The 22,807-nt window shown below is 43.4% G+C and overlaps 8 protein-coding genes across 8 annotated transcripts; 5 read left to right on the top strand and 3 right to left on the bottom strand.

The window, feature by feature from the left end:
• Window positions 1–1,378: 1,378 nt before the first annotated feature.
• O0I10_002114 (uncharacterized protein) lies at window positions 1,379–3,684 on the top strand (the record flags this gene model as incomplete). Its single annotated transcript, XM_058482202.1, has 5 exons — window positions 1,379–1,682; window positions 1,752–2,027; window positions 2,131–3,357; window positions 3,419–3,603; window positions 3,667–3,684. The coding sequence occupies 5 exons, from the start codon at window positions 1,379–1,381 to the stop codon at window positions 3,682–3,684; spliced, it is 2,010 nt and encodes a 669-aa protein (XP_058347333.1).
• Window positions 3,685–3,889: 205 nt separating this feature from the next.
• O0I10_002113 (uncharacterized protein) lies at window positions 3,890–5,269 on the top strand (the record flags this gene model as incomplete). Its single annotated transcript, XM_058482201.1, has 1 exon — window positions 3,890–5,269. One exon carries the CDS (start codon window positions 3,890–3,892, stop codon window positions 5,267–5,269), a length of 1,380 nt encoding a protein of 459 aa, XP_058347332.1.
• A 21-nt stretch (window positions 5,270–5,290) lies between these two features.
• On the bottom strand, window positions 5,291–6,774 carry O0I10_002112 (uncharacterized protein; the record flags this gene model as incomplete). Its single annotated transcript, XM_058482200.1, has 7 exons — window positions 5,291–5,462; window positions 5,527–5,721; window positions 5,790–6,085; window positions 6,140–6,227; window positions 6,286–6,388; window positions 6,448–6,658; window positions 6,736–6,774. The coding sequence occupies 7 exons, from the start codon at window positions 6,772–6,774 to the stop codon at window positions 5,291–5,293; spliced, it is 1,104 nt and encodes a 367-aa protein (XP_058347331.1).
• Window positions 6,775–7,227: 453 nt separating this feature from the next.
• O0I10_002111 (uncharacterized protein) lies at window positions 7,228–8,894 on the top strand (the record flags this gene model as incomplete). Its single annotated transcript, XM_058482199.1, has 6 exons — window positions 7,228–7,331; window positions 7,394–7,637; window positions 7,695–7,948; window positions 8,021–8,298; window positions 8,361–8,609; window positions 8,680–8,894. The coding sequence occupies 6 exons, from the start codon at window positions 7,228–7,230 to the stop codon at window positions 8,892–8,894; spliced, it is 1,344 nt and encodes a 447-aa protein (XP_058347330.1).
• Window positions 8,895–11,365: 2,471 nt separating this feature from the next.
• On the top strand, window positions 11,366–13,522 carry O0I10_002110 (uncharacterized protein; the record flags this gene model as incomplete). Its single annotated transcript, XM_058482198.1, has 10 exons — window positions 11,366–11,644; window positions 11,703–11,825; window positions 11,908–12,130; window positions 12,189–12,230; window positions 12,300–12,363; window positions 12,430–12,727; window positions 12,792–13,032; window positions 13,091–13,155; window positions 13,222–13,282; window positions 13,350–13,522. The coding sequence occupies 10 exons, from the start codon at window positions 11,366–11,368 to the stop codon at window positions 13,520–13,522; spliced, it is 1,569 nt and encodes a 522-aa protein (XP_058347329.1).
• A 1,640-nt stretch (window positions 13,523–15,162) lies between these two features.
• Window positions 15,163–17,126, top strand: O0I10_002109 (uncharacterized protein; the record flags this gene model as incomplete). Its single annotated transcript, XM_058482197.1, has 8 exons — window positions 15,163–15,345; window positions 15,441–15,563; window positions 15,632–15,795; window positions 15,866–15,924; window positions 15,980–16,082; window positions 16,143–16,440; window positions 16,519–16,828; window positions 16,897–17,126. 8 exons carry the CDS (start codon window positions 15,163–15,165, stop codon window positions 17,124–17,126), a joined length of 1,470 nt encoding a protein of 489 aa, XP_058347328.1.
• A 659-nt stretch (window positions 17,127–17,785) lies between these two features.
• O0I10_002108 (uncharacterized protein) lies at window positions 17,786–18,010 on the bottom strand (the record flags this gene model as incomplete). Its single annotated transcript, XM_058482196.1, has 1 exon — window positions 17,786–18,010. The coding sequence occupies one exon, from the start codon at window positions 18,008–18,010 to the stop codon at window positions 17,786–17,788; it is 225 nt and encodes a 74-aa protein (XP_058347327.1).
• A 2,549-nt stretch (window positions 18,011–20,559) lies between these two features.
• O0I10_002107 (uncharacterized protein) lies at window positions 20,560–21,701 on the bottom strand (the record flags this gene model as incomplete). Its single annotated transcript, XM_058482195.1, has 3 exons — window positions 20,560–20,836; window positions 21,384–21,601; window positions 21,660–21,701. The coding sequence occupies 3 exons, from the start codon at window positions 21,699–21,701 to the stop codon at window positions 20,560–20,562; spliced, it is 537 nt and encodes a 178-aa protein (XP_058347326.1).
• Between the last annotated feature and the right edge of the window lie 1,106 nt (window positions 21,702–22,807).

Below are 22,807 nucleotides of genomic sequence, written 5' to 3'. Positions count from 1 at the left end.
CTTTGCTGTCATGGTCGTCGTCGATATACTCTTTGCTGAGCCACATGCACACTCATACACACACACACTCTCTCTCTCTCTCTTTCTCCACCTTTCTGTACAACTATTTAACATTGCAACATTCCACTAAAATCCCGATAAGGTTGATGATGATCCACGCTAATGATAATCATCTTCTTCTACTACTACTACTATACTACTATTATCTCCCTTTTGATGTGGGAAGAATACTCTTCATCTCCCCCCAAAGTTTCACAGACACCACAGCTTGACAAACCATATTAACTCTATTCCCGAGAACATTAACAACCCATAGACAGAAAATTGTCTTTTTATGGTTATCAATTAAAAAGATACCTGTGCATTTGATTTCAGCTGATTATCCACTAAATCATACCCAGTGGAGCTGAAGATACCGCATAAACACGAAGACAGAGATTACGTCGTGGGTCGTGCTGAGTCATTTGTGCTCTTTTCCTTGTTGACTTGCCTTCAACGTCCCCCGCTGTATCATGCATTCATCACTAATCACCTCTCACATTTCACATGCGTGTTGGCTGTTATGCAACGGGTCCTTACATGACTTACAGTTTCTCCATCATGATTCAATGATAGAAAGGCTTGATAGCATGAACCATACATAGAGTGCATTGGATGTTTAAGGTATAATGGTATGCAATGAGGATTAGAAGCGTGAAGCATCATGTGTATTCTAAGGCTTCATGTCATCCACCATCATAAGCATCATTAAGATAAACCTGCTGGAGCTGCATTAATGGTCATTGAAAAGCAACAAAATCTTAATCAACATGTTAAATAAACCAACCCACACGGATGTGCAAGAGCAATATGGATGCAATGAATCATTTTCAGCTATACGTCAAACCAAGATGACTTGAATCGTGTTGTAGATGGTGATTGCATTATCAAATAGAAGAGGATGTGATTGGCAACCACAAGTTGATTAGATGTGTCATGTTGCATGATAACAAGCCTGAGAAGGCCGCGCTTGAAAAGGTAAAAAAGGGCGCGTTGCGAGGTGTGTGTCACTTGTGGGCACGCTCCATGCGACAAGGGCTCTATTGGCCCTTGCGGTATGGCAATCAAGACATATCGAGCGCATAATTTTTGGCATAAATGGATGGTTCACTGTTTCAGGCTTCGCTTAAGCCGGAGCCATCCTTTCTTCAATCCATAATCATCACAATGAAAATGATAATCACTTGGCACATCCACCTTGTTCGAGTAGTAATAATAATGATGAGTTTATTACGAGCAGGTCATTCATTACAGGTGTGCATTTAGTTTCCTTGATTGCTTCTCCCTTGTGAAACTTTGGTCTTTTCCCCCTTTTGTTTCTTTGTTCTTTCGACGCTCCATGTCGTCTACACAAGCCAGTTATCCACGATCCCCACTGGTCGACGCATTTACTCCATTACTCAACTCCAATGCTTCCGGTGGTGCTACTCCTTCGTCTTCTTCCACGTGTGGTGGTGGTGGGCCCATACCCAACGAAATGACAAGCGTTCCTGCAAAATCTTGCTCATCCTCCCTTCGACCACCCTCATCCACTGGTACAAGCAAACCAACATCAGCATCTGCAAGGGCATCCACTCTTCAACAACGCAATGCACGACCTTTATCCGAGGTTATCAGGCCAGAGAACTTCATGTCACCCGAGAGTAAGCTCTTCTCCCTTTGTACTCCTTAGTACTATACAATGGATTTTGTTGCTGACATGGACATTATAGCTGAAGCACTTGATAAATGGTTTGAGGATCTTCAAGAGTATGAGCAAAACCTTGAGAGCATGGCATCAGCTAGCCTGGATACTCGTTTCAAGGATGAGATGAATCATGTCGATCAGTGGTTTATGTGCCTGAATGAAGCTGAGCGTACAGCCATGGTGTACAGCCTATTACAACATTCGAGCCAAGTCCAAATCCGTTTCTTTATTACTGTGTTGCAACAAATGGCTAAGAAAGACCCAGTGGGATCTCTCCTGTCACCCGCTCATCCTGAAAAATGTAAGTGAAATGGACAACTCCTCCTACTCCCCTCTCTCTCTCTCCCTCCCCTTTTTTCCTCTTCTTTGTCTACAGCTCGATTGACATGTGGTTGTTATTATAGCTGATATGATGCAAACCCAACTGGCAGGTGCCATGGCTAAGGCTGAGCTTGAAGCGAATCAGAAGCTGTTATCATCAAGAGCGTATCGAACAAGCCAACAACGACAACAACAGCCACGTCACCAAGGTGGTGCAACAACAGCAGGTCGTACAGATGTCGATCGTCACTCATTTGCATTTGGAGAAGCGGATGAACAGCAGCTGCTTCGAAGCTATGGTGCAGATTACTTGACAGCTCAAAGACCTACAACACCAGCTGCCAGTGGATTTATGGATGATGTATTTATGCCACAACCTCGACTTCGACCTCAAAGTGCATCAACAATGAATCGACCTCGTTCAGTCATTGAAGGCGGTGATCTTTCTTCCATATTCAATAATAATGGTGGTGGATGGTCATTCAAACAAGCTGGTGGCATGGTTGCTGGTGGTGCTGGTGGTCGACCCAAATCGGCAGATATCTCAAATTGGTCTTTTGGATTGGGAGGAACATCTTCGGCTGAAACTGCACCCACGTGGGGAGCCCTTTCACCCACAGTGAGCACTTTCAGTGAACGTGGCAAGACAATTGAACGACCCAATTCGGCCTCTGATATCGATCAACATGTGCCAAGTGTGCTTAGTGGTGGCAATTGGGGATCCTCTAGAAATGTCATGCTTAGTGAAGATACTACACGCTTCCCTCGTCGACGTGGTGGACAAACAACCAGTGCTACAGCAGCTAGCAGCAGCAATAACAACAACAATAGCAACAATACCATCCCTGAGACCGATGAGCGTCAACAAGTAGCTGACATTGTGCTGTCAATGTATGATGACGATGATGCTGCAGCACGTGATGGGGCTGGTCCCTTGCCACAAAAGAGTACAAGCACCAGTAGTGCCCATGCGCTGAGATCTTCCCCTGTTCCAAGCTCATCCAACTCGGCAACTCTTTCTCCCTATTGGGAAGCGACACGGAGCCCACGTCATCCACCAGCTGCCAACGGGTTTGGAAGGTTTCTCAATCCTAACGACCGTTTACAAGATCCGGATTATGATTATCTAAGCGACCATAGTGAATCTTCCAATGTCAGTGCACGTCGTCACCAACAACAACACCATCACTCTCGTTACAACAACAACAATCAGCATAGAAAGAAATCATATGGACAACGTGGCGGTGGAGGTGGATCAGGAGGAAAGGAAAAAAAGTATACGGATGCTGTTGACATGGAGTTGCTGCAAGGTAGGTATATTTTTGTGATATTGGGAATACGTAAACATACTCATTTTGCCTTCTTTGAAAGATATTCCTGCTTGGTTGAGAAGTTTACGTCTCCACAAATACAACTCCATTTTTGAATCCATGAAGTGGCAAGATATGATCAGACTGGACGATGAACAATTGAGTGCAAAGGGCGTTGCTGCTTTGGGTGCAAGACGCAAGATGCTCAAAGTGTTTGAACAAGTCAAGCAGCATTGCGAAAAGAATGTAAGTCTCATACCATTTCTAATGCTGATCCCTTTAGTTAATTAAGCTTTGTATCTTGCTTAGAATATACCTCTCGAGTAGTAGTAGTAGGATTCCCCAGACCCATTGTTACATCTTGAAGTAAAGAATAACAGCATGTGATACCATTGCCACAAATATATACACCGTGTTGTGCGTTTTTGTTTGAAAAGGTGACTCTATGCATAACAATGCAGCTTTATTGTGATGATGGTTACGGAATGTACATGTCGCTTTTTACTTTTCTTTTTTCTCTTGACATGTTAAGATGGTGCATCTAGCTGAAGGCGATTGTTTTATTCCGTTGCTCTTGTTGTCGGCTACTTTTTGCATATGTCGTAGTTTCTGGTGTATGATCAAAGTGTATGCTTGGTTCCTTTACAAGCCAAACAAGCCCATTCCCACACCCGCATACAAGCCTGCGCAGGATGTTACGATTCTCGTGTCAACCACAAGTACAAAAATGATCCATAAACCAGTCGTTGAATGCTGGTTGTCATGCTATGCAAAGCAAGTTATTATTGTCACAGAAGAAACGGTGGTGGATGGGTCATTCGAAACGATAGCGAGCGACCAAAAACAACTACGAGTGATCACAATGCCTCAAGCTGACATGCGGGAGCGGATCCTAAAGGGTATCAATGCAGCGACAACGGACATTATTGTATTCGCTGACCAAAAAACGACGTGGAAGCCAAGTGTTCTTGATTGGATCTTGGCGTGCTTTGAAGATTTGAAGATCGGTGCGATTGATATCACGTCAACTTCAGCACACGAGAATGGTGGCTCCCAAAACGTATGGAATGTAATGGAACGTTTTCACGCTAGCGTATGCAACAGTGAAGCTGCAGCAGCAACCTATATCGATGGTGGCACAACGACCATTTGGGAAAGCATACCAGCTTATCGTACGGTCATTCTAAAAGATCCTAGTTTCCAAGAAGCTTTTAAGAGTGATGTATGGCTTGGAAAACAATTGCAAAATTTTGATGATGCAAAACAACACATTTGGCGATGGATGGTATCGCATGGATGGAACACTCGTAGTCAAATATGCGAGGAGGACGCTTTGATTTCACGCTCATGCACCCACGATCGTCGTTTCACCAAGTTGATGCTGCATTATTCAAGATCCGCATTACGCTCAGACCTCCTGTCATTATTTGTCATACGCCGCATTTGGTGTCGACATCCATACACAGCACTCGTCATGCTTAGTAGAATGCTTGATCCATTTGTCCTGCTTTTCATATTTGCTATCGTGATTGCTTTCTTAGGTAGGCAAATAGAACAACTTGGGTCAATCGCTGCGTATCCCGTACCTGCATGGGCAATTTTAGTGGCCTACGTCCTATGGATACTACTATCATGCGCCATGGAATTGCTCCCACATTTCACGCGTCAACTAACGGATGTTCTTTATTTGCCCTTTTGGGTTCTTTTTACACATTTCATTGCTATTCTCAAGCTTTATTCATTCTGCACTATATACGCTACGTCTTCGACGACGCGTGAAGAACGATATCGACAAGATAAGCAAGAACGTGTTATCCATCATTCACAATCGCAGCAAAACGATACTGCCTCGAGACCCTTTTACATACCCCCATACACTGATCCTAGGGTAGACTATTTTGTCCATAAATAAGATTATTCTATTACCAATGTATTATACACCGAGGATTTTAAATTTCTCTTCTACAGGGACTTGGCTAATGACTACGCGGCCTGCATAAGATAGCGATGCAAATGTCCAGGTATCAGCAGGGCTCCAGGCGACCGAATACACGCTATCTTCGTGTTGATCGAATGTGCATATTAATCCATCCGTGGGGTGATGCCTGTAGAAGAAAGAGACATCAGTATCTCCTTTTTCACCATGAATGAATGAACTAATTGTCATACCTTCCCCATCCATCATCATCGTCATCATCCTCGTTGCCTTGTCCCGATTCCTTATCATCGCTGCCATCGCTATTACTGCTTCCAAGATAAGATGCTGAGGACACCGACACCACATTATGTAAATTCACCAAGGTATCGGACCCGGACGATAGTAGTAATTGATCATGGAACTTGTTAAAGGCGACAGACCAAACCCTTCAACCATATTTCATGTAAATAATGAATACCATTGCTCATTGTCGTGTGCACATCGTGATCCTTACCAATGTGTATGTCCATCCACGGTCAACAATGGCTCCTCCAGTTGCCGAACATCCCATATACGTACTTGTGCATCATCACCACCCGTAGCGACATGATGCGGCTTGTTTGCATTACAATCGACAGCACGGATGGTGGACTTGTGGGCATCATTTCGGGCGAATGTTTGCTTGTTGGATCTCAAGTCCCACCCTGCAAGACAAGTGCCAGCTGTTGTGATGATGGATTCAGGATCATGCGGATTCCATGCAGCATTTTGGAGAGTGTTGTCATGTGATGCATGTATAGAAAGAGTGGTCTATTATATAAACGATTAATTGACATGGCAACCGTTTCCTTGGCGATGACTTACATCAGCAACATTGTCACGTATGGAGGATATAAATACATTGGATGCATTGATGGCCATGATCTTGGAGACGTCTTTGTCCCAGAATACACTACACAAAGAGCCTATAATGAGCACTATGAACACAATGACATTTACTCGCCACTTACCGAGAGATCCCTGCATGATCAAGCGTTAGCTGCTCTTCAAGCGTCTCGTTTTGATGCTGTTGTTTCCATAATGTCGCCTTTTTGTTTGCAGGATCACCTCCCACTTTACATATGTATCATATCAGCTTCATCTGTCAGGGCGTGGTAAATGTCGTTACTAACCTGGGCTATGGCTGGTAAAGAACAATGCTTCATCGGTAGGACACGTGCAGATATCCCAAACCTCGTCCGGATGACTGAATGACGTGGGTATAATCTCGGATTTGTCTTCGTCAAATTCAAGCAGGCACACGACATTGTTCTTGACACCAACAGTACCAACGAGGAACTTGCTCTTTTCTGTACTTGCATTGACGGCTGTGAGGCATCGTGCCTAATTGGAAAGTGTTGGAGTCAGCCATTTATAGCATTACGTTTCCCCACTTTGGTGTCTCTCTCTCCGCAATGGACCTGATGTCGTATTCCATACACCCAGGAGCTGTCAGCCATATCCGTTGGGTACTTGCAGAAGAAGTTGAAGGAGGAAGAGGGACATGGAAGCTCCGCTTGTGATAGAACACCCTCTTTATGCGACCCCACCCACTCAAGATGACTCGCTAGATGCTTATGTATCCTAATAGTCCACCAAGGTTTTATGCATGCACGTTTTACTTCGATGCTATTGTTGCTCGTCATTGTATTGATCCCAATTTGTTGCTGCCAAGATGTCGTTTATTGTAATAAATTCGCATTGGTTCATTGCTACACTACTACTAATAGCACTACATGGCGGATAGTCTCAAAGTGGCTGAAAGGCTTAGAGCATTTGGATGCCTGATATAGATTGGATGTGTGTGGCAAGTGGTACGGCACCAAGCATGGCACACGCGGCAAATTTGTGCGTGCGACCTGAATTTCACCAGCAGGGGAGTTCTCCTTTTTCTTTCATCCTTCTCTCTCACCATGGCTTCGGTTCAACAAGCGCTATCCTTCGTGGATGGTGTCAGCTACAAGGACTATGTACTAGGATTCAGCTGTGCTGTATACGCCTTTGAGCAGTATCTCAAGTAAGTCAAGTGGGTAGAAACACGTGAAAGACCAACCACTGATCTTCCCATCTGGCAAACAGCTATCGACAGCATCGCCGCTACTTGATGCGTGAACGTCCTCAAGACCTTGCTGATATCGTCAATGAGACCGACTTTAGCAAATCACAAAGTTACAACCTCGAAAAGTCGCGATTTGCCTTTGTGGAGAACGCCTACAAACAGCTTGAGATCTTGCTGCAGCTACATTACGACGTCTTGCCTTGGCTTTGGGACTTTTCAGGTCGATTACTCAGTCAATACGCTGGATACGGTTCTGAATATGAGGTATAAAACAGCTTGGTGATGAATGAGGAATGCGTTTAACACTGCTATTACGCGTAGATCCTTCAATCCATGGTTTTCATGACTGTGTACTCCTTTATTTCAACAGCAACTTCATTGCCCTTTTCCTTGTATTCTACATTCGTCATTGAGCAACGCCATGGCTTCAACAAGCAAACGCTTGGCTTGTTTTTCGCTGATTTGGCAAAGACACAGCTTCTATTTGCGGTCATCATGCTTCCTTTTCTTGCTGCCTTTTTATGGATCATCAAGTATACCGGTGCCAACTTTTACTTTTATGTTTGGATCACAGTGTAAGTCCATGGAACGAAAGCTTGTAGATGGCAGTGATGGTTGATTGATTGATTGACTGATTTCATTTGCAGGGTTGCATTCCAGCTTTTCTTCATGACCATTTATCCCACTGTTATTCAACCATTGTTCAACAAGTTGACTCCTCTTGAGGAAGGCGAATTAAGAACACGCATCGAGGAACTTGCAGGTCGCATCAACTTTCCTTTGAAGAAGCTTTACGTCATCGATGGTAGCAAGAGATCCAGCCACTCCAATGCTTACTTTTATGGTTTCGGACGCAACAAGCACATTGTTCTTTTCGACACGCTCATTGACCATTCAACCAATGATGAGATTTGCGCCGTGCTTGGTACGTATGACGCGATGATAGTGATCCAATACCATCCATCTCATTCATATTTGCTATAATAGCTCATGAACTTGGCCATTGGGCTATGAGCCATACTTTGAAGCTATTGGTTACCACCCAAATCTACATGCTCACCATGTTCTGGCTCTTCTCGTACTTTATCAACAATGCACAACTCTACCACGATTTCGGTTTCTCAGCTATGCCTACGTTGATTGGATTTATGCTTTTCCAGTATATTTATGCACCCGTCGACAGTATCATTGGCTTTTTAATGCACATGTACCAACGCATGAACGAGTATGAAGCAGGTTAGTCTCAATCAATGCATGATCATTTTGCTTCGGAGTTGTAATAGCTGATCTTCTATCTCGATTACAGATGCTTATGCTCTCAAGCTTGGATATGCTGCTACGTTGCGTAGTGCTTTGATTAAGCTCAGCGTCAAGAATTTGGGAGGCTTCAACGTTGATCCATGGTACTCGGCTTGGAATCGCTCTCACCCAAGTCTCACGGAGCGTTTGTCGGCACTTGGTATCAAGCCTACCTCGGATAAGCCTATCGTCAATGCAGAGGAATCAAAGAAAGAGCAATAATTGTCACCCACTACTATTGTACTACAATGCACCTTTTTCATAGACCCTCTTTGATTTCGCTTTTCTTCCCCTTCATTCTTTTGTCGCTTTGTTAAAAACTACAATGAAAAGGAGTGGCCACCATACACCATGATGGTGCTATCAACCATTTGACTATGAGTTTGTTGGAGAATTGTATAGTGATCGAGATAGAGCATATACACATACGAATTCATCCTTTATTCTATCCTGTACCAAAAAGGCTTTATCAGTACTATGCATATTGCTTATCACCGCTACTCCTTGCCATCTGCAAAAAGTGCTTGGATCACCGCCATTTTTACTAATCTATAAGCTGTACCCATTGTCCCATTCCATGAAAGATGAACTTAGGACACTGCTGTCCAAATTGTTGGGTAGGGTGTAAGATACCAGGGACATCATTATTAATTATCACATAAGTTAGCCCCTGCATGAAGTTATTTGATAAGGGTTGTTGCCATGCGACCAGTATTCAATTCCCGCCTGACCTAAGTTTCCCAAAGTCAAAGTCAGCACGTGCCACAATGGATCGGGATGAAGACAAAGAAAAGAACCTTTGCTCATGGTATCACCAAATCCTGTTTCACGGGTAGAAGGCACCACACAAAGATAATAAAGGAAAAAGTCCAAAGGTGGGGATCAGGAACTGGCGGCACCATCCGACCACACAACAAAGCACAGCAAAGCACATGCACGCGGCCACTTGCCCTGAGTAATCTGAGAAAAGTCAAAGAACACCGATAGCTGTACTGACGAAATTTTGCATAAGATCCGACATGGGATTGAGCGGGGGAGAACCGGTGATAGTAAATGCCATCGATATCTTCATTATCGTTTCCATCCCTTGTTCTCCCAAAGACCCCAATGGATGACGTTTTGATGTACCCAGTAATTAAGATTTCTACATGATCGAGATTAATATATGCTACATGATTTTTCCCACGTATGTGGTAAAGGAAAGGTCAACATGCATACAAAGGGCAAAAGACGCACAAACGCTTGCTGTAGATGCACAAGACAAGTGACACAAACACCTGCCTGTGCTTGTGTTACATTCAACCATCAGCACAAATGCTGTGCTTGTCGTCTTGTCCACCCATCAACGTACGCATTTAGTCGACCACGCGTACCCGAATGGCCTGATTTATGTCCAAATGGTGGTTTCTATAACAATGTGCATTACATGTGCCTATACTTTTTCATTTCGGAGAAGGATCATGCAATTGGTTTCACTTTTTAAGCTAGCAGGCTTATGAAAGAGTAGCCGACATACCACCAAGCATATGCATACATGCATCAATCACCCTATTTTCTTGTCTTTGTCTTATCGGATCAATCCCAATGATGCTATGTAACATGTAGCAATGCCCTTTTTCGATTACGGGTCTCTGGAAAATATTCACAGTCAGTCCATGCAGCACAAAAATGCCGCAAAGATCAGGAAAAGATTTACAGCAACGTCGAAGCTACTTGCGGACACACCATGTTGTGTTGGAAAAGGAACGTGTAACATCACATTCGTCCTGCCATTTCATGGTGGCCTTCCCCATGTATAAATCATCAATAAAGTAAGGAGCTGCAACGAGCATTAGCATCGCTTATCTAGATAAGGCGAGATCTGATAGCTACAAGTATACCAATGTATGCTGAATAATGGCTTACAATGATGGATCATACATTCAAAGCAGGATCATTGCCCGATGGATGGTTGTTGGCCCCACAAAAATCGGAGCAGCTGGATGTTGGGAATGGCAGGTGCAACAACAACACAACATTGTTCGAGTGGCGCAACTATGTTGCATAGGGCGGACTCTCTGCCGAAAAAAATACATACTTAGCAATGGAGAAAATGGTCGAGGATGGAAGAATTCATCACCAGGAGAGCGAGTAACGTTGCTTTTTACAGCAAAAAGAGCAAAAATACTTGTGTAGCACTGACTTAAGTTGGACATTAAGTGCAGCACTGGTCCAAGTCCGTCAAGAACGAACATATGGATATGGATGAATATTCCAATGTTGACATACTCCATATACCCCGAAAGGTGTTGGCGACAAGGTTTGTGTTATTCATTATGCTTTTTGCGTGCCGTTCGCTGATAGCAGTAAAACTTAGCCTAAATCTGGAGTAGCTTCGTTTTCCCCTTTGTGTGCTACAAACAATTCCTGCCGGATGGTTTTGACAAGTAGCTACCTCAATTAGCATTGCATACATGATATCAGATGCTGTTGATGTTGTAAAAGATAAACGGCTGAGTCCGGCGCAATGTACAAGTATAAACGAGGGCAATGGATAGTAGTAGCGTTGCTCTATCGTGCTTGCACGCTCATCGGCCGGTTTGCTCAAGTCCGACAATCTTATTTTTCTTCACCTTCTTACGACTTGCCTTATTTTCCCCCTCTCTCTCTTCCACATCTCTGTGCATTCTCCTTGCTCGCTTTATTACGGCATAATGGTGGATTCAAAAGTCGAATATACTGTGGAGCAACGCACATCAAAGGTTGAATACACAACCGAATACACAACCGAAGAAGTAGTCGAGCAAAAGGATGTCCTTACTCCCACCACCACCATTCAAGAAAACAAGTCTGAGAAGGTCGTTGATGTGAGCGAGGATTTCGACAAAAATGGCGATCGTATCTATGTCAAGTCGGCTGCCGAAAGAGCGCTTGTGCGAAAGCTCGACTTTTTATACGTCATGCCTTTTGTTGCCGTTCTGAACTTTTTACAGGTACAATCCACATAGTGTAATGCCACTTGAAGCTCAATCTGATCATAACCCCTTTTAGTTTTTTGATAAATCCACCTTAAATTATGCTGGTGTCTTGGGTATCAAGGAAGATACCAACACCAGTGGCTCTCAATTCAGCTGGCTCGGCTCATTGTTCTATCTAGGCTACTTGGTATTCCAGGTATGTTCCATTTTCCTCTAGTGCCAACGTGATAATGCCCCTGAGATGTAAATTCTCACCTTTTTCCACTAATGATGTATAGTTCCCCAATCAATTTCTTTTGCAACGTGTCCGCATTTCTTGGTACATTGGTGTTCTTGTCATGTTATGGGGCATGGTGCTCGCCGTGTCATTCAAGGCTAAGAGCTTTGCCGACCTTGCAGGCTTACGCTTCTTGTTGGGTTTCTTTGAAGCTGCCATGTATCCATGCTGTATCATGTTGATTAGCTCTATGTATCGTCGTCGTGAACAAGCTGGTCGTCTCGGTATGTATGCATTAAAAGGCCTTATGAACGATCATTAATCCTATGTACCTTTGAATAGGCGTCATCTATATCACCAACGGCATTGCATTGGCTGTAGGAGGTATAACATCATCACGCTCAACGTTATTCAAAGACGTCTAATGCTAACCCAACAACCTTGTTGTATTAGGTTTCATCGGCTATGGCGTTGGATTGCACATGGACGGCGTTGGTGGACATGGTGCCTGGCAATGGTACGATTGGCTCATCCATAGACAAACGAAGGATTACTTACATGCATCATTTATACATATACATAGGTTGATGCTTATTCTTGGTGTGATCACTGTTGCATTTGGTATCATTATCTTCCTCTTCCTTGTCGATGATCCCCGTTCCAAGTTTTTGCGTTTGACTCCAGAGCAACGTGAGATTGTTGAAGAGCGTATCCGTGACCACGCTGTTGTCATCACCCGTGAGATCAAGTTTTACCAGATCATTGAAGCTCTCAAGGAACCCCGTTTCTATTGCTTCATCTTTTCATCGATGCTTATCAACTTCCAAAATGGTGCATTGAACACCTTCAGCAGTATTATTACAGCAGGCTTTGGCTTTTCGGTAATTCTGCTAACTGCAAATCATAGCTTTAATGCATGCGAGCTAACTTGAGTTATCACAATAGGGTGTTAACGCAATCTTGCTCACCGTCCCCTCGGGTATTGTTTGTGCCTTGTACATTGTAATCGCTATTTGGTACAACAATCGCTATGGCAATACTTTGTATACCGCTTGTGCCATGCAGGTGTGTGCCATCATTGGTCTTGTCTTGCTGGTTGCCATCCCTGTTCCCAAGGCCAAGTTGCTTGGCTTGTACCTTTGCTGGGCATTCACCGCTTCATACACCATGTTCTTGGTCTCCTTAGGTAAGGGTAACTCCCAATTTAAAAGCATTCCATTCAGCTAACATTGGCCAAAAAAAAGCAAACAACGTTTCAGGTTATACCAAGAAGATCTTCTATAGCTCATGTGTCATTATCTTTTACACCGTAAGATTCACCTTTCTTTGTACTCTTTTATCGCCTCGCTCACACACAAAATTGTATCGGCTATAGATTGGAAACTTTGCTGGTCCATTGATGATGGTTGATTGGCAAGCACCACTTTACCTTGGTGGTACGTGTAAAGATATCATAATGACCTGTGTAGTGCTATGACTCACGTGACACGTTTTCGATGATAGGCATGATCGCTTACATGGCTGCAAACGCAATTTCCATTGTATTGTTTTTGATCGCTCGCTACTTCATGGCCAAGTCTAACCGTGAACGCCTAGCACGTGGAATTACAACGAACAACGGTGAAATGAACGACATGACCGATAGAGAGGACCCCAACTTTATTTATCGTTTGTAAATCTATTCTCCAATTTCGCCTTCATATTCCCACAAATATCCATTTGTACCCATTTTTCTATACATCTTATGTAACAATATATAATTCACTTTCCATGAAAGCATTATTGAATGACATGATGGCGTGTAATGGCCGTATAGTGATACATGCCAACATGTGTGTATCCCTCTTATGAGGAGTCAACGTCGCCGTGCAACATGATGGTGTGTAGGTATAAAAGAATGTGCTTTCCATACTCAACATGATGCTTGATTAAAATGAGAGAGCCAAGTTGGCTATCGATGTTGCTTTCTTTGAGACCTGTAATGTGCATGGTTATCCATGATCAGTGGAATGCTCTAGACCCTGCATGCACGGCTCGCTTCCTGTTGGTGATACGAAGCACAGATGCCAGCTGTAATAACGGACCCGTGGTCATTGCTGTGTTTATGGAGCACGTTTATAGCATGTGTGTCATTAGCATCCAAGTCCCGAGTTGCTGTATAAAGATGCTGTAAATACATTTTCGTGTGGCTGCTGCAACAATTTCATTGTTTATTTAGATGATCTTTCCTTGAATGTGGTCTTTGTATCCATATTCTTGTTGCTGCAGCCATTAATGTTGATCTGGACCTTCGCTTTGGTCATTATGATTCGATTGTTAGACATGTGTGGCTCGGGCTCAGATTTATTGCTTACGCGTTACAACCATAACTATGGACATCCACAAGTAACAATGGGGCATAGCTTGCTCCAATCAATAAGGGCTATTTGGATATTTGGTCCCGCCTTATTATGCATTTTCATGTACGCCGACAAGCGGGTCATTTGCAGCAGCAATGGCATAAACATTGAAAGCATGTTCAAGTGCTCACAAATTTAGGATTGAGCGCGGATTTATTGCATGCATATTGATATTGTGATACAAACGAACATTTTTCTTTCAGGGACGCCTCTTTGTGGACTCTAGCGGTGGCTCTCTTTGGGCAGGATTGCCTGGTTTGTCGATGTACATGGCAACGTGCATACGTATTTCACATTCAGCAGTAAGCATTCGTCCACAGGTCACATCAGCACAGCGTCTCATTATAGCTGCTGCAAATGGCATCTAATGCGTGATCCCTGTACAGTGGTCATCGCCGACATACCGGGCATACAACTGAGTTTCTGGAGATGCCATTCATTGTTGTACAATAGCCCCCCTTTTTTCCACGGAATTGGGGGAGTATAAGCACAAAGATGGTTACATCAAATCCGATCAGTGCTACATTGATAAAAGTGGAAAAACCTATTGGGGAGCAAAATCGAACCGATAAGATGGTATAGGACAGCAAATGCATATTATCTAATATTTAGGGTAAGGTGTGAATGGGATAAGGGATAAGGGAGAAAAGGAGGCAAAGGTGTTGTAAATAGAGCACATGGCTTTAAAGCCATATACATTCAAACGCCGTGACGATATATGATGTGATGTCAAAGCTGAAAGGAAAAAAAAAACTCATCGGACAAAAGAGCTATCGTCGGCCATTGGTTTTTTCCCTCTTTTCTCTTTTCGCTCTCCCACACTCACTCCTTTTCTCCTTGCCTTTCGCCTTCCACTTTCATATTCTCTCGCACGCCATTCCATGCTTTCGAGAACATCGTCTGATATACCAACAGACATGATCGAAAAGCGCTCCAACCAATCCCTATACGGCCGACACGACATGTACGATGGCGACTCAGGCTATGACCGATCTTCCTTTTATAGCGAAGATGAGCCAATGTCTAGCGAAGAGAAAGCGCTTGTCCGAAAAATCGATTTCTTCATCTTGCCTTTTATTTGCATCATCAACTTGTTGCAGGTACATTTATCATTACGTCCAATCAACATCTCCTTTCGCAGCATACACGCAAAAGAAGCAACATTCAACTTACATAAATCCCCATTCTCTTACAGTTTATCGATAAATCCACCATCAACTATGCCGCCGTAATGGGCTTCAAAGAGGACACGGGGCTTGTTGGCAATCAATACAGCTTACTTGGTTCCATCTTTTATCTTGGCTATCTTGTATATCAGGTAAGCCAGCAACAAAGGCAAGCAATGGCTGTTGTTACACACGTCTGACACAATCGAGATGATTTTAGTTTCCCAACAATTACTTTTTGCAACGCTTTCCCATCGGTAGATACATTGGCGTCATTGTCTTTTTGTGGGGTGCCGTTCTTGCATGCACTGCCACTGGCGAAAATTTCTCACAGCTTGCTGCTTTACGTTTCCTTCTTGGCTTTTTTGAAGCTGGCATCTACCCGTAAGTACCCATGGCAACGGCGCAAAGCAAAATTTCAGATCTGAAACATAGCACCTATTTTATTGCTCAGATGTCTCACTTTGCTTGTGAGTACCTTTTATCGACGTGCCGAACAAGCTGCACGATTAGGTACGTGCCTCCAAGGAATCCAAAAAATATACCCCGTTAAACGTTACATCTTTAGGCTTATTTTGGATCTGTAACGGTGCTGCCCTTATTGTTGGCTCCGCTATATCCTATGGTATCCAAAGCATGAAAGATACGAGAGGTTTAGAAAACTGGCAATGGTAAATCTCTCTTATTTGAATGTTGACATAGCCATTTTTCCTAACCTTATCTTGATTAAGGATTATGATCATTCTCGGTGTGATTACATCTTTTATCGGCATAGTGACATTCTTCCTCCTTATCGATAACCCAAAGTCACCAGCATTGCAACTGAATGCCGAGCAAGAGATCCTTGTCGAAGAACGTACACGTGATAATGCTGTGGTGCGTACGACTACGATTAAACGCGATCAAATCATTGAAGCTCTCAAAGAGACTCGTTTTTGGTGCTTTTGTATTGGCTGCTTGTTGATCAATTTGCAAAATGGTGCGATGACCATCTACAATGCACAGATCACTGAGAGTTTTGGTTTCACGGTAAGTTGATTCTCCGTCATAGTGTTTATAAACAACATGGACCCTGATCAACATTTTAACCCCTGTCACCTCATCCAGGGTGCCGAATCGATCTTGCTAACAATGGGTGCTGGTGGCTCGACCATTCTTTTCATCGTCCTTGGTGTCTATTCAGTGCATAAAACCAACCAGACTTTGTTAACAGCCGTGGCCTTAATGGCGATCGATGTAATCGGTCTTATCCTCTTGCTTGTAATCCCGCCACCTCGTGTCAAGTTGCTTGGTTTTTATTTGGCATGGTCCTATTGTGCTGCATATGTCCTACTCGTCACTTCAATTAGCAACAACGTCAGTGGGTATACAAAGAAGATCTTCTATAACGGCATGTTGATGGTGTTTTACACGCTTGGTAAGTAATCTACAAGTGATTTAGAGTGCAAAAGATGATTTCGGTGCTGATGGCTCCCATCATTATAGGTAACTTTTGCGGCCCACTCATGATGGTGCAAAATCAATCTCCACCTTATCTTGGTGGTATGATCGGCTACATCTGTGCGATTACAATTGCTGCGGGCTTGTTGGTAATTGCACGCTGGCGTATGGCAGTGGTCAATAACAAGCGATTGGCTGTAACACCATCCGTCATGACCAATGTCGAAGACGATCTCAGTGACGTGCAAGATCCCAACTTCTTGTACAGGTTATGAAAGAAATGAATGCATTACTTTCTACTATCAACGTATTCGCATTTACGACCATATCCCTTATCCTAACCTAAGAATCCCATCTTCCTCGACATTCATTGTATTATATTGTATACGAGACGTCTTACCTACCTTATTAAATAATACCCAATAGAACAAAGACAACGTATTGGAAAAGATCTAATGACCTTGTTTAATAAGTTGCACACTACCACTTTTCTATTATTGATTCTTCTGATGCTATCCCTGCAATCTGATTATAGCCAGGTTATTATCAGATAGGTCACTTTTCTCATTCTCGTTGTTTCTAGACACCTCCTCATGTATTCACGATCTTACGAACGCACATGGAGCTCGATCCTTTACATCATAACCACTATACACAAGCTCAAAGAGTGTTTTTTTTGACAATCATAAATCAAGCCATATGCCGGACGTTGCCTCGTGTTTACTCTTTTCATTTCCCATTCCTTTACAAACTCTGTCCAAGTATTCCCTCGTATACATTGATGAAATAGCAAAGAAAAGAACGTATGTTATTATAAGCACCACCAAAAAAGGGGCGTGTACAATCGAATGCAGCCTTTGTTTAAAACACAATGAATCAATCAGACCCTTTCTCTTATTCTCTTTTCCCGTTTTATCACATCATTTACAAGTGGCTACAATCCGGTATTTGCTATATCATAAATCTTTCTATAATGCACCAATAAAGAGATGACTTGCAGGTAGATGATTCCCAAAACCATGGAAACGGTATCCTTGACAACCACATCCATAACATGATCCAATATCCTCGTATTATCATAGATCGCTTGCTTGCTTCTGAGTGATCCACCCAAATTCAAATGTTGATCGTCGTCTTTCAAAGCAATAGGGTTCGCCATTGACAACTGTGAGGAGAGACTTTCATGGCATCAGAGAGCATGTAAAAAGATAACTTGATGGAATGATGGACCTACAAATGTGCATATTACTAGTCTATCTTTGAGGTACTGGGAATAATACTTAGCCGGAGCCATATGAAAAACCGCGATACACCTGATACCACTTACTTCAGAGATATACATACAATGACCAACGCTGATAGCGGCTTCTCCAAATGAAGGGGGCGACACCTGGCGTCGAATGCCTTGAGCCATGGATAAACCTTGATCACACCAAAAAGACACGTATGTAATATTGTTGCTTGTTGCTGATGCGATACACCCATAAGAGACGTGCACTGCAGAGGGCTGTTGAAATCAATTGGCCAAATGACGAGAACCACCAGAGGATCGAGTAAATGCTGTTGACAATAAAGATAGGAACTTTGTTGTTTGTGTTGATATGGTCCACCGACAACAGGCATGCGTATGGTGGGATATCCATCGAAAGGATTGTCGACAACTAAAATCACGATCAGACGAGATCAAGCTTGGCGACACCAAAAGATATAGAAGTTGTCGCTTGTTGTTGCAGATGCAAATAAAAGGAAGTATCCAATAGGGGGTAACGAGAACCATCGAACGATGTAATAAGGCCAGCTGATACTGGACGATGCTATACTGTAGACGTCGCTCCTGGACCCTGATATGATTCACCTATAAAAGATGCACGGTAAACAGTCTTCCATGTCCATAGAACGATAGCAATGATAGCTGTATCCATCAAGAATCCAAAGGGCACATGACAAGTAGCTTGATGAATAGCCCACATGCTATGATAAAAGCGGAGGTTGGCAGGCGTTGTAGAAACGAATGTATCATCAATTACCAATGGTAGCCATGTAATGAAACACTGTCGACATCCAATGATAGCTGCATCCATCAAGAATCCAAAGGGCACAAGACAAGTAGCTCGCTGAATAACCCACATGAAAGAGGGTGTTAGTAGGGGTTGAAAGAAAGAATGGATCATTATTACCAATGACAACTTCATGCATGAAAATTCCAAAGGACCAAAAGACAAGTAGCTTGCTGAATAGTCCACATACTATAATAAAAGAGGAGGTTAGCAGGCGTTGAAGAAGAGAGCGGATCACTATTTACCAATGATAGCCATACGCACGAAAACACGTTGACATCCAATGACAGCTGCATCCATAGAAATCCCAAAGAACCAGAAGACAAGTAGCTTGCTGAATAGTCCCCACACTATAATAAAAGAGGAGGTTGGTTAGGATTGGAGCCAAAAAACGGTTCATCCCATATTTACCAATGATAGCCATACGCACGCAATCCTACTGATATCCAAATCTAGCCGATCCTTGCAATCATCCGCTTGTTGATAAGGCCCGCTACGGTGGCACTCGGCTTGAAAGCGATGGAACGATACTTTATGGGCATATGCAGTGAGAAGGTCGAGTTAATATTGATACCACCAAAGAGAGCATACTTACATGATGCCGAAGAGCCCTTACAAAGAGAGACAACGAGACAATCCTTGCTGCCCAAGACCACATGCAAATCGAGAAAGCATTGTGCATCGAAAAGCCCAAACCAGATCCTAGCTGCGGAGTGACGTACATATGGCTAAAGAGCGATGTGAATGGCAATCGTTTTTCATTGGAAATCGAATGCAGCTTGACGATGAATGCCTTGAGGAGATGCATAAATGACCTTGGTAACACCAAAGATGTCAGCGCGGGCTCTCATTGCTTGTTGATGACATAATCCATCCATAAGACGCGTATAGTTGTAGAGATCCATCAAAGGAATTGCCGATAATCAGAACCACCAGAAGATCGAAAGCTTGCTGACGCCAAAGGTATAAACCTGCTCCTTGTTGCTGATGTGATCAATCGATAAGAGACCTTCATTTCAGGATACCCACCGAATTGCCGATAACGAGAAGAACCAGATGATGGGATAAAGCTTGATATCACACCAACGATATGGATGCTGTTACTTGTTGCTGATACAATCCACTCACAAAAGACTTGCATTGGCGGACACTCTCCTGGAGAAATCACCCGTTGCTTGGTAACCAACCACCCGAGACGCAATAAAGGTTGACACCACCAAAAGACATAAACACTTCCCCATGGCTGACATGATTCACCTATAAAAGATGCACCATAAACAATTGTCCCAGCTCATCCAACAATACTTAGCAATCATAGCTGTGATCGTGTAAACTCCAAAGCACCAAAAGACAAGCAGCTCTCTGCAATGGTCCCTCTATATAATGGTAGGCGTTTCAGCAAAGGTCTCCAAAAAGCATGAGAGCCATACATACCTGAATCACGCAATCACCACCCGCAGACTTGGAACCAAATAGGCCATCAGGATGTAAAGTAATAATAAAAGCGCACAGCCAAAGGAACATCATAGTACCAGTACTCTCCTGTGGATCGACGCGATGAAGTGCATCAATAGAGATACCATCTTCTCTCTAAAGGCAAGGAGATCAATAGCCGTAAAACGATGGAGCCGTGCGAACAGAGGATGCATTTTTAAATCCCTGAGGCCGCAACATGAGTCGCACTGTCCCCGGGCACAACATGTAGAGCTCCACAGGAAAGTACAGTACGATGACGTCCTTGACGTGCAGCCTTGATAATGATAGTATCGCCGAAAGAGGCTCTGCCACTGTATGTAAGTCTCGTTAATTCACAGGTTTCGCTTTGTAGATCCAATACCACGCATACCATTGAGCCAACCATAAAGCATTCTTGCTTTGAGATCCGTATCCTGTTGCTGCCAGAGGTACCATCATCCAACATGTTCAACCTACCATAAACGCAATGTGAGATAACATGTAAAACCAACCCACACGCTTTTGTTGTCACCATACGCAAAAGAAGCAATGTAAAGACGTCTTGAGAACTCTCATTGTGGACGACTCGGTAAGGAAGACACACGACGCCCTGAACCATGGTGATCACAAGGAATTGCAACCAAATACACCATCCGAAGGCAATACAATAACCAACCTGCAGCGCCAAGGTATGCCACCATATGTACTATACTCTCATTGGATCCTGAAATTGGCATCATAAGAGATATCCACCTTCTCTCTGTAGGCAAGGAAATCAATAGCCGTACTTGGATGGAGGCCGTGTGCACAGCGGATGCCTTTTCAAATTGGCCTTGCCATCGCATCTTGAGTCACACTGTTTCCGGGCCAAAATTCCCCAGGAGAGCACAGTACTATACAATGACATCCTTGACGTGCAGCCTTGATAATAATAGTATCGCCGAAAGAGGCTCTGCCACTGTATGGCGTTTGGTAAGTCCACTTGAATCCAACCAATCCCATCATAATGAACACTTTTACCTTATGGTATTCCTCAATAGCATCATTGCCTCAAATAAAGCCGTATCTCCATGCCATCCAGTAGGTGCTGCTGCTGTTTCATTGCAAGGCTCGTTAATTAACATGTTTTGCTCTGTAGATCCAATACCACGCATACCATTGAGCCAACCATACAGCATTATTGCTTTAAGACCCGTATCCTGTTGCTGCCAGAGGTACCATCGTCCAACGTATTCAAGCTACAGTAAATGCAATGTAAGGTAACAAGGATAGCATTCGCTTTTCATGTCGACATACCCATAGTAACAATAGGTTGCGACCCTCCTTGATGGCAACCATGAAAAGAACACACACGACACACGACGCCCCCTTTGGAACTTGTATAACGAGAGAACAGCAAACTACACGTGAACTTTAGTACCTCAATGTCCAACTTGAATAATAAAGGAATGCAGCTATGGAACGTACATGTTGTATTGCGATGGAAGCTTGAGTCATGGGCAGATCGGGCGCGTACTCGTCGTTGAATGTCTGCAACTGGAAAGTGGCGCCATTGACCACATGTTCACCCCAATGAACGCTGTACATTGTAAGGAATGCCAGCAATTAATGCGTTGTAGTTTGTAAATGGAGACACGCTTACCTTTTTTGTGAAGTGGAAGTGAAGAAGAGTGGCCTCTTTGTTCCTCCCGTTCTCTCCAATTCGTGCACCCCATGCCACCCCGCTTGCTACAGCTATTACTGTTTATACGTACCCTCAACAATGTCCTATGCTCGTAACTCCATAAGAATGATCACTGCTCAAGACTTCGATTGAGAACAGCCTCGTAATTAAGCTATTAGGTCTGTGCGCAAATCACATCGATCGATTAGTTATGCAGCTCCACTCCTGAACCAACTTGTGTAACCTACTGTGTAACCCCACCAAATATATGATATCTCGCTTTCCACCTTTCACGTTTGCAGTTCCCCTTTCAATGCAGAAAACAACCCAAGTGATCCACCCCTTGCACATCTAAGCTGATCGTATGATACCCAAAGTATTATGTTGAATCCAATTTTCATTCAATAAAAAGTCGAAGAACACGTAGAAGACACGGTATTGTGGACGATGTTTATCAAGTAGATAATGATACATAAGGGAACAATACATATAGCCAAATTGAATAGGGTACATACGGGCAAAACGTATAGATTCATTAGGGATAAATGTGTCATCCTATACTTGATTGCTGTCGTCATGATCACCCTTCATCCATGATTGCAAAATAGGTGTTGTATGCTTTGGCTCGAGTATTATTCCAGTATTATCCATAGCTGTGAAACACCTCCTTTCGTCAAAGATACAAGCCCTCTCCTCAATTCCACCCGAACCATCCTCCTCCTCAGCCGTATGCATAGGGTATGATTCATCGTTCCTATTGATGACGCGCCAAGCAACCAAA

The sequence above is a fragment of the Lichtheimia ornata genome, assembly GCF_029851405.1.
Source record: "Lichtheimia ornata isolate CBS 291.66 chromosome Unknown scaffold00005, whole genome shotgun sequence".
Classification (NCBI taxonomy): Eukaryota; Fungi; Mucoromycota; class Mucoromycetes; order Mucorales; family Lichtheimiaceae; genus Lichtheimia; species Lichtheimia ornata.
The sequence above is the reverse complement of the archived record's forward strand: the minus strand, read 5'-3'. Positions and strand labels throughout refer to the sequence as shown.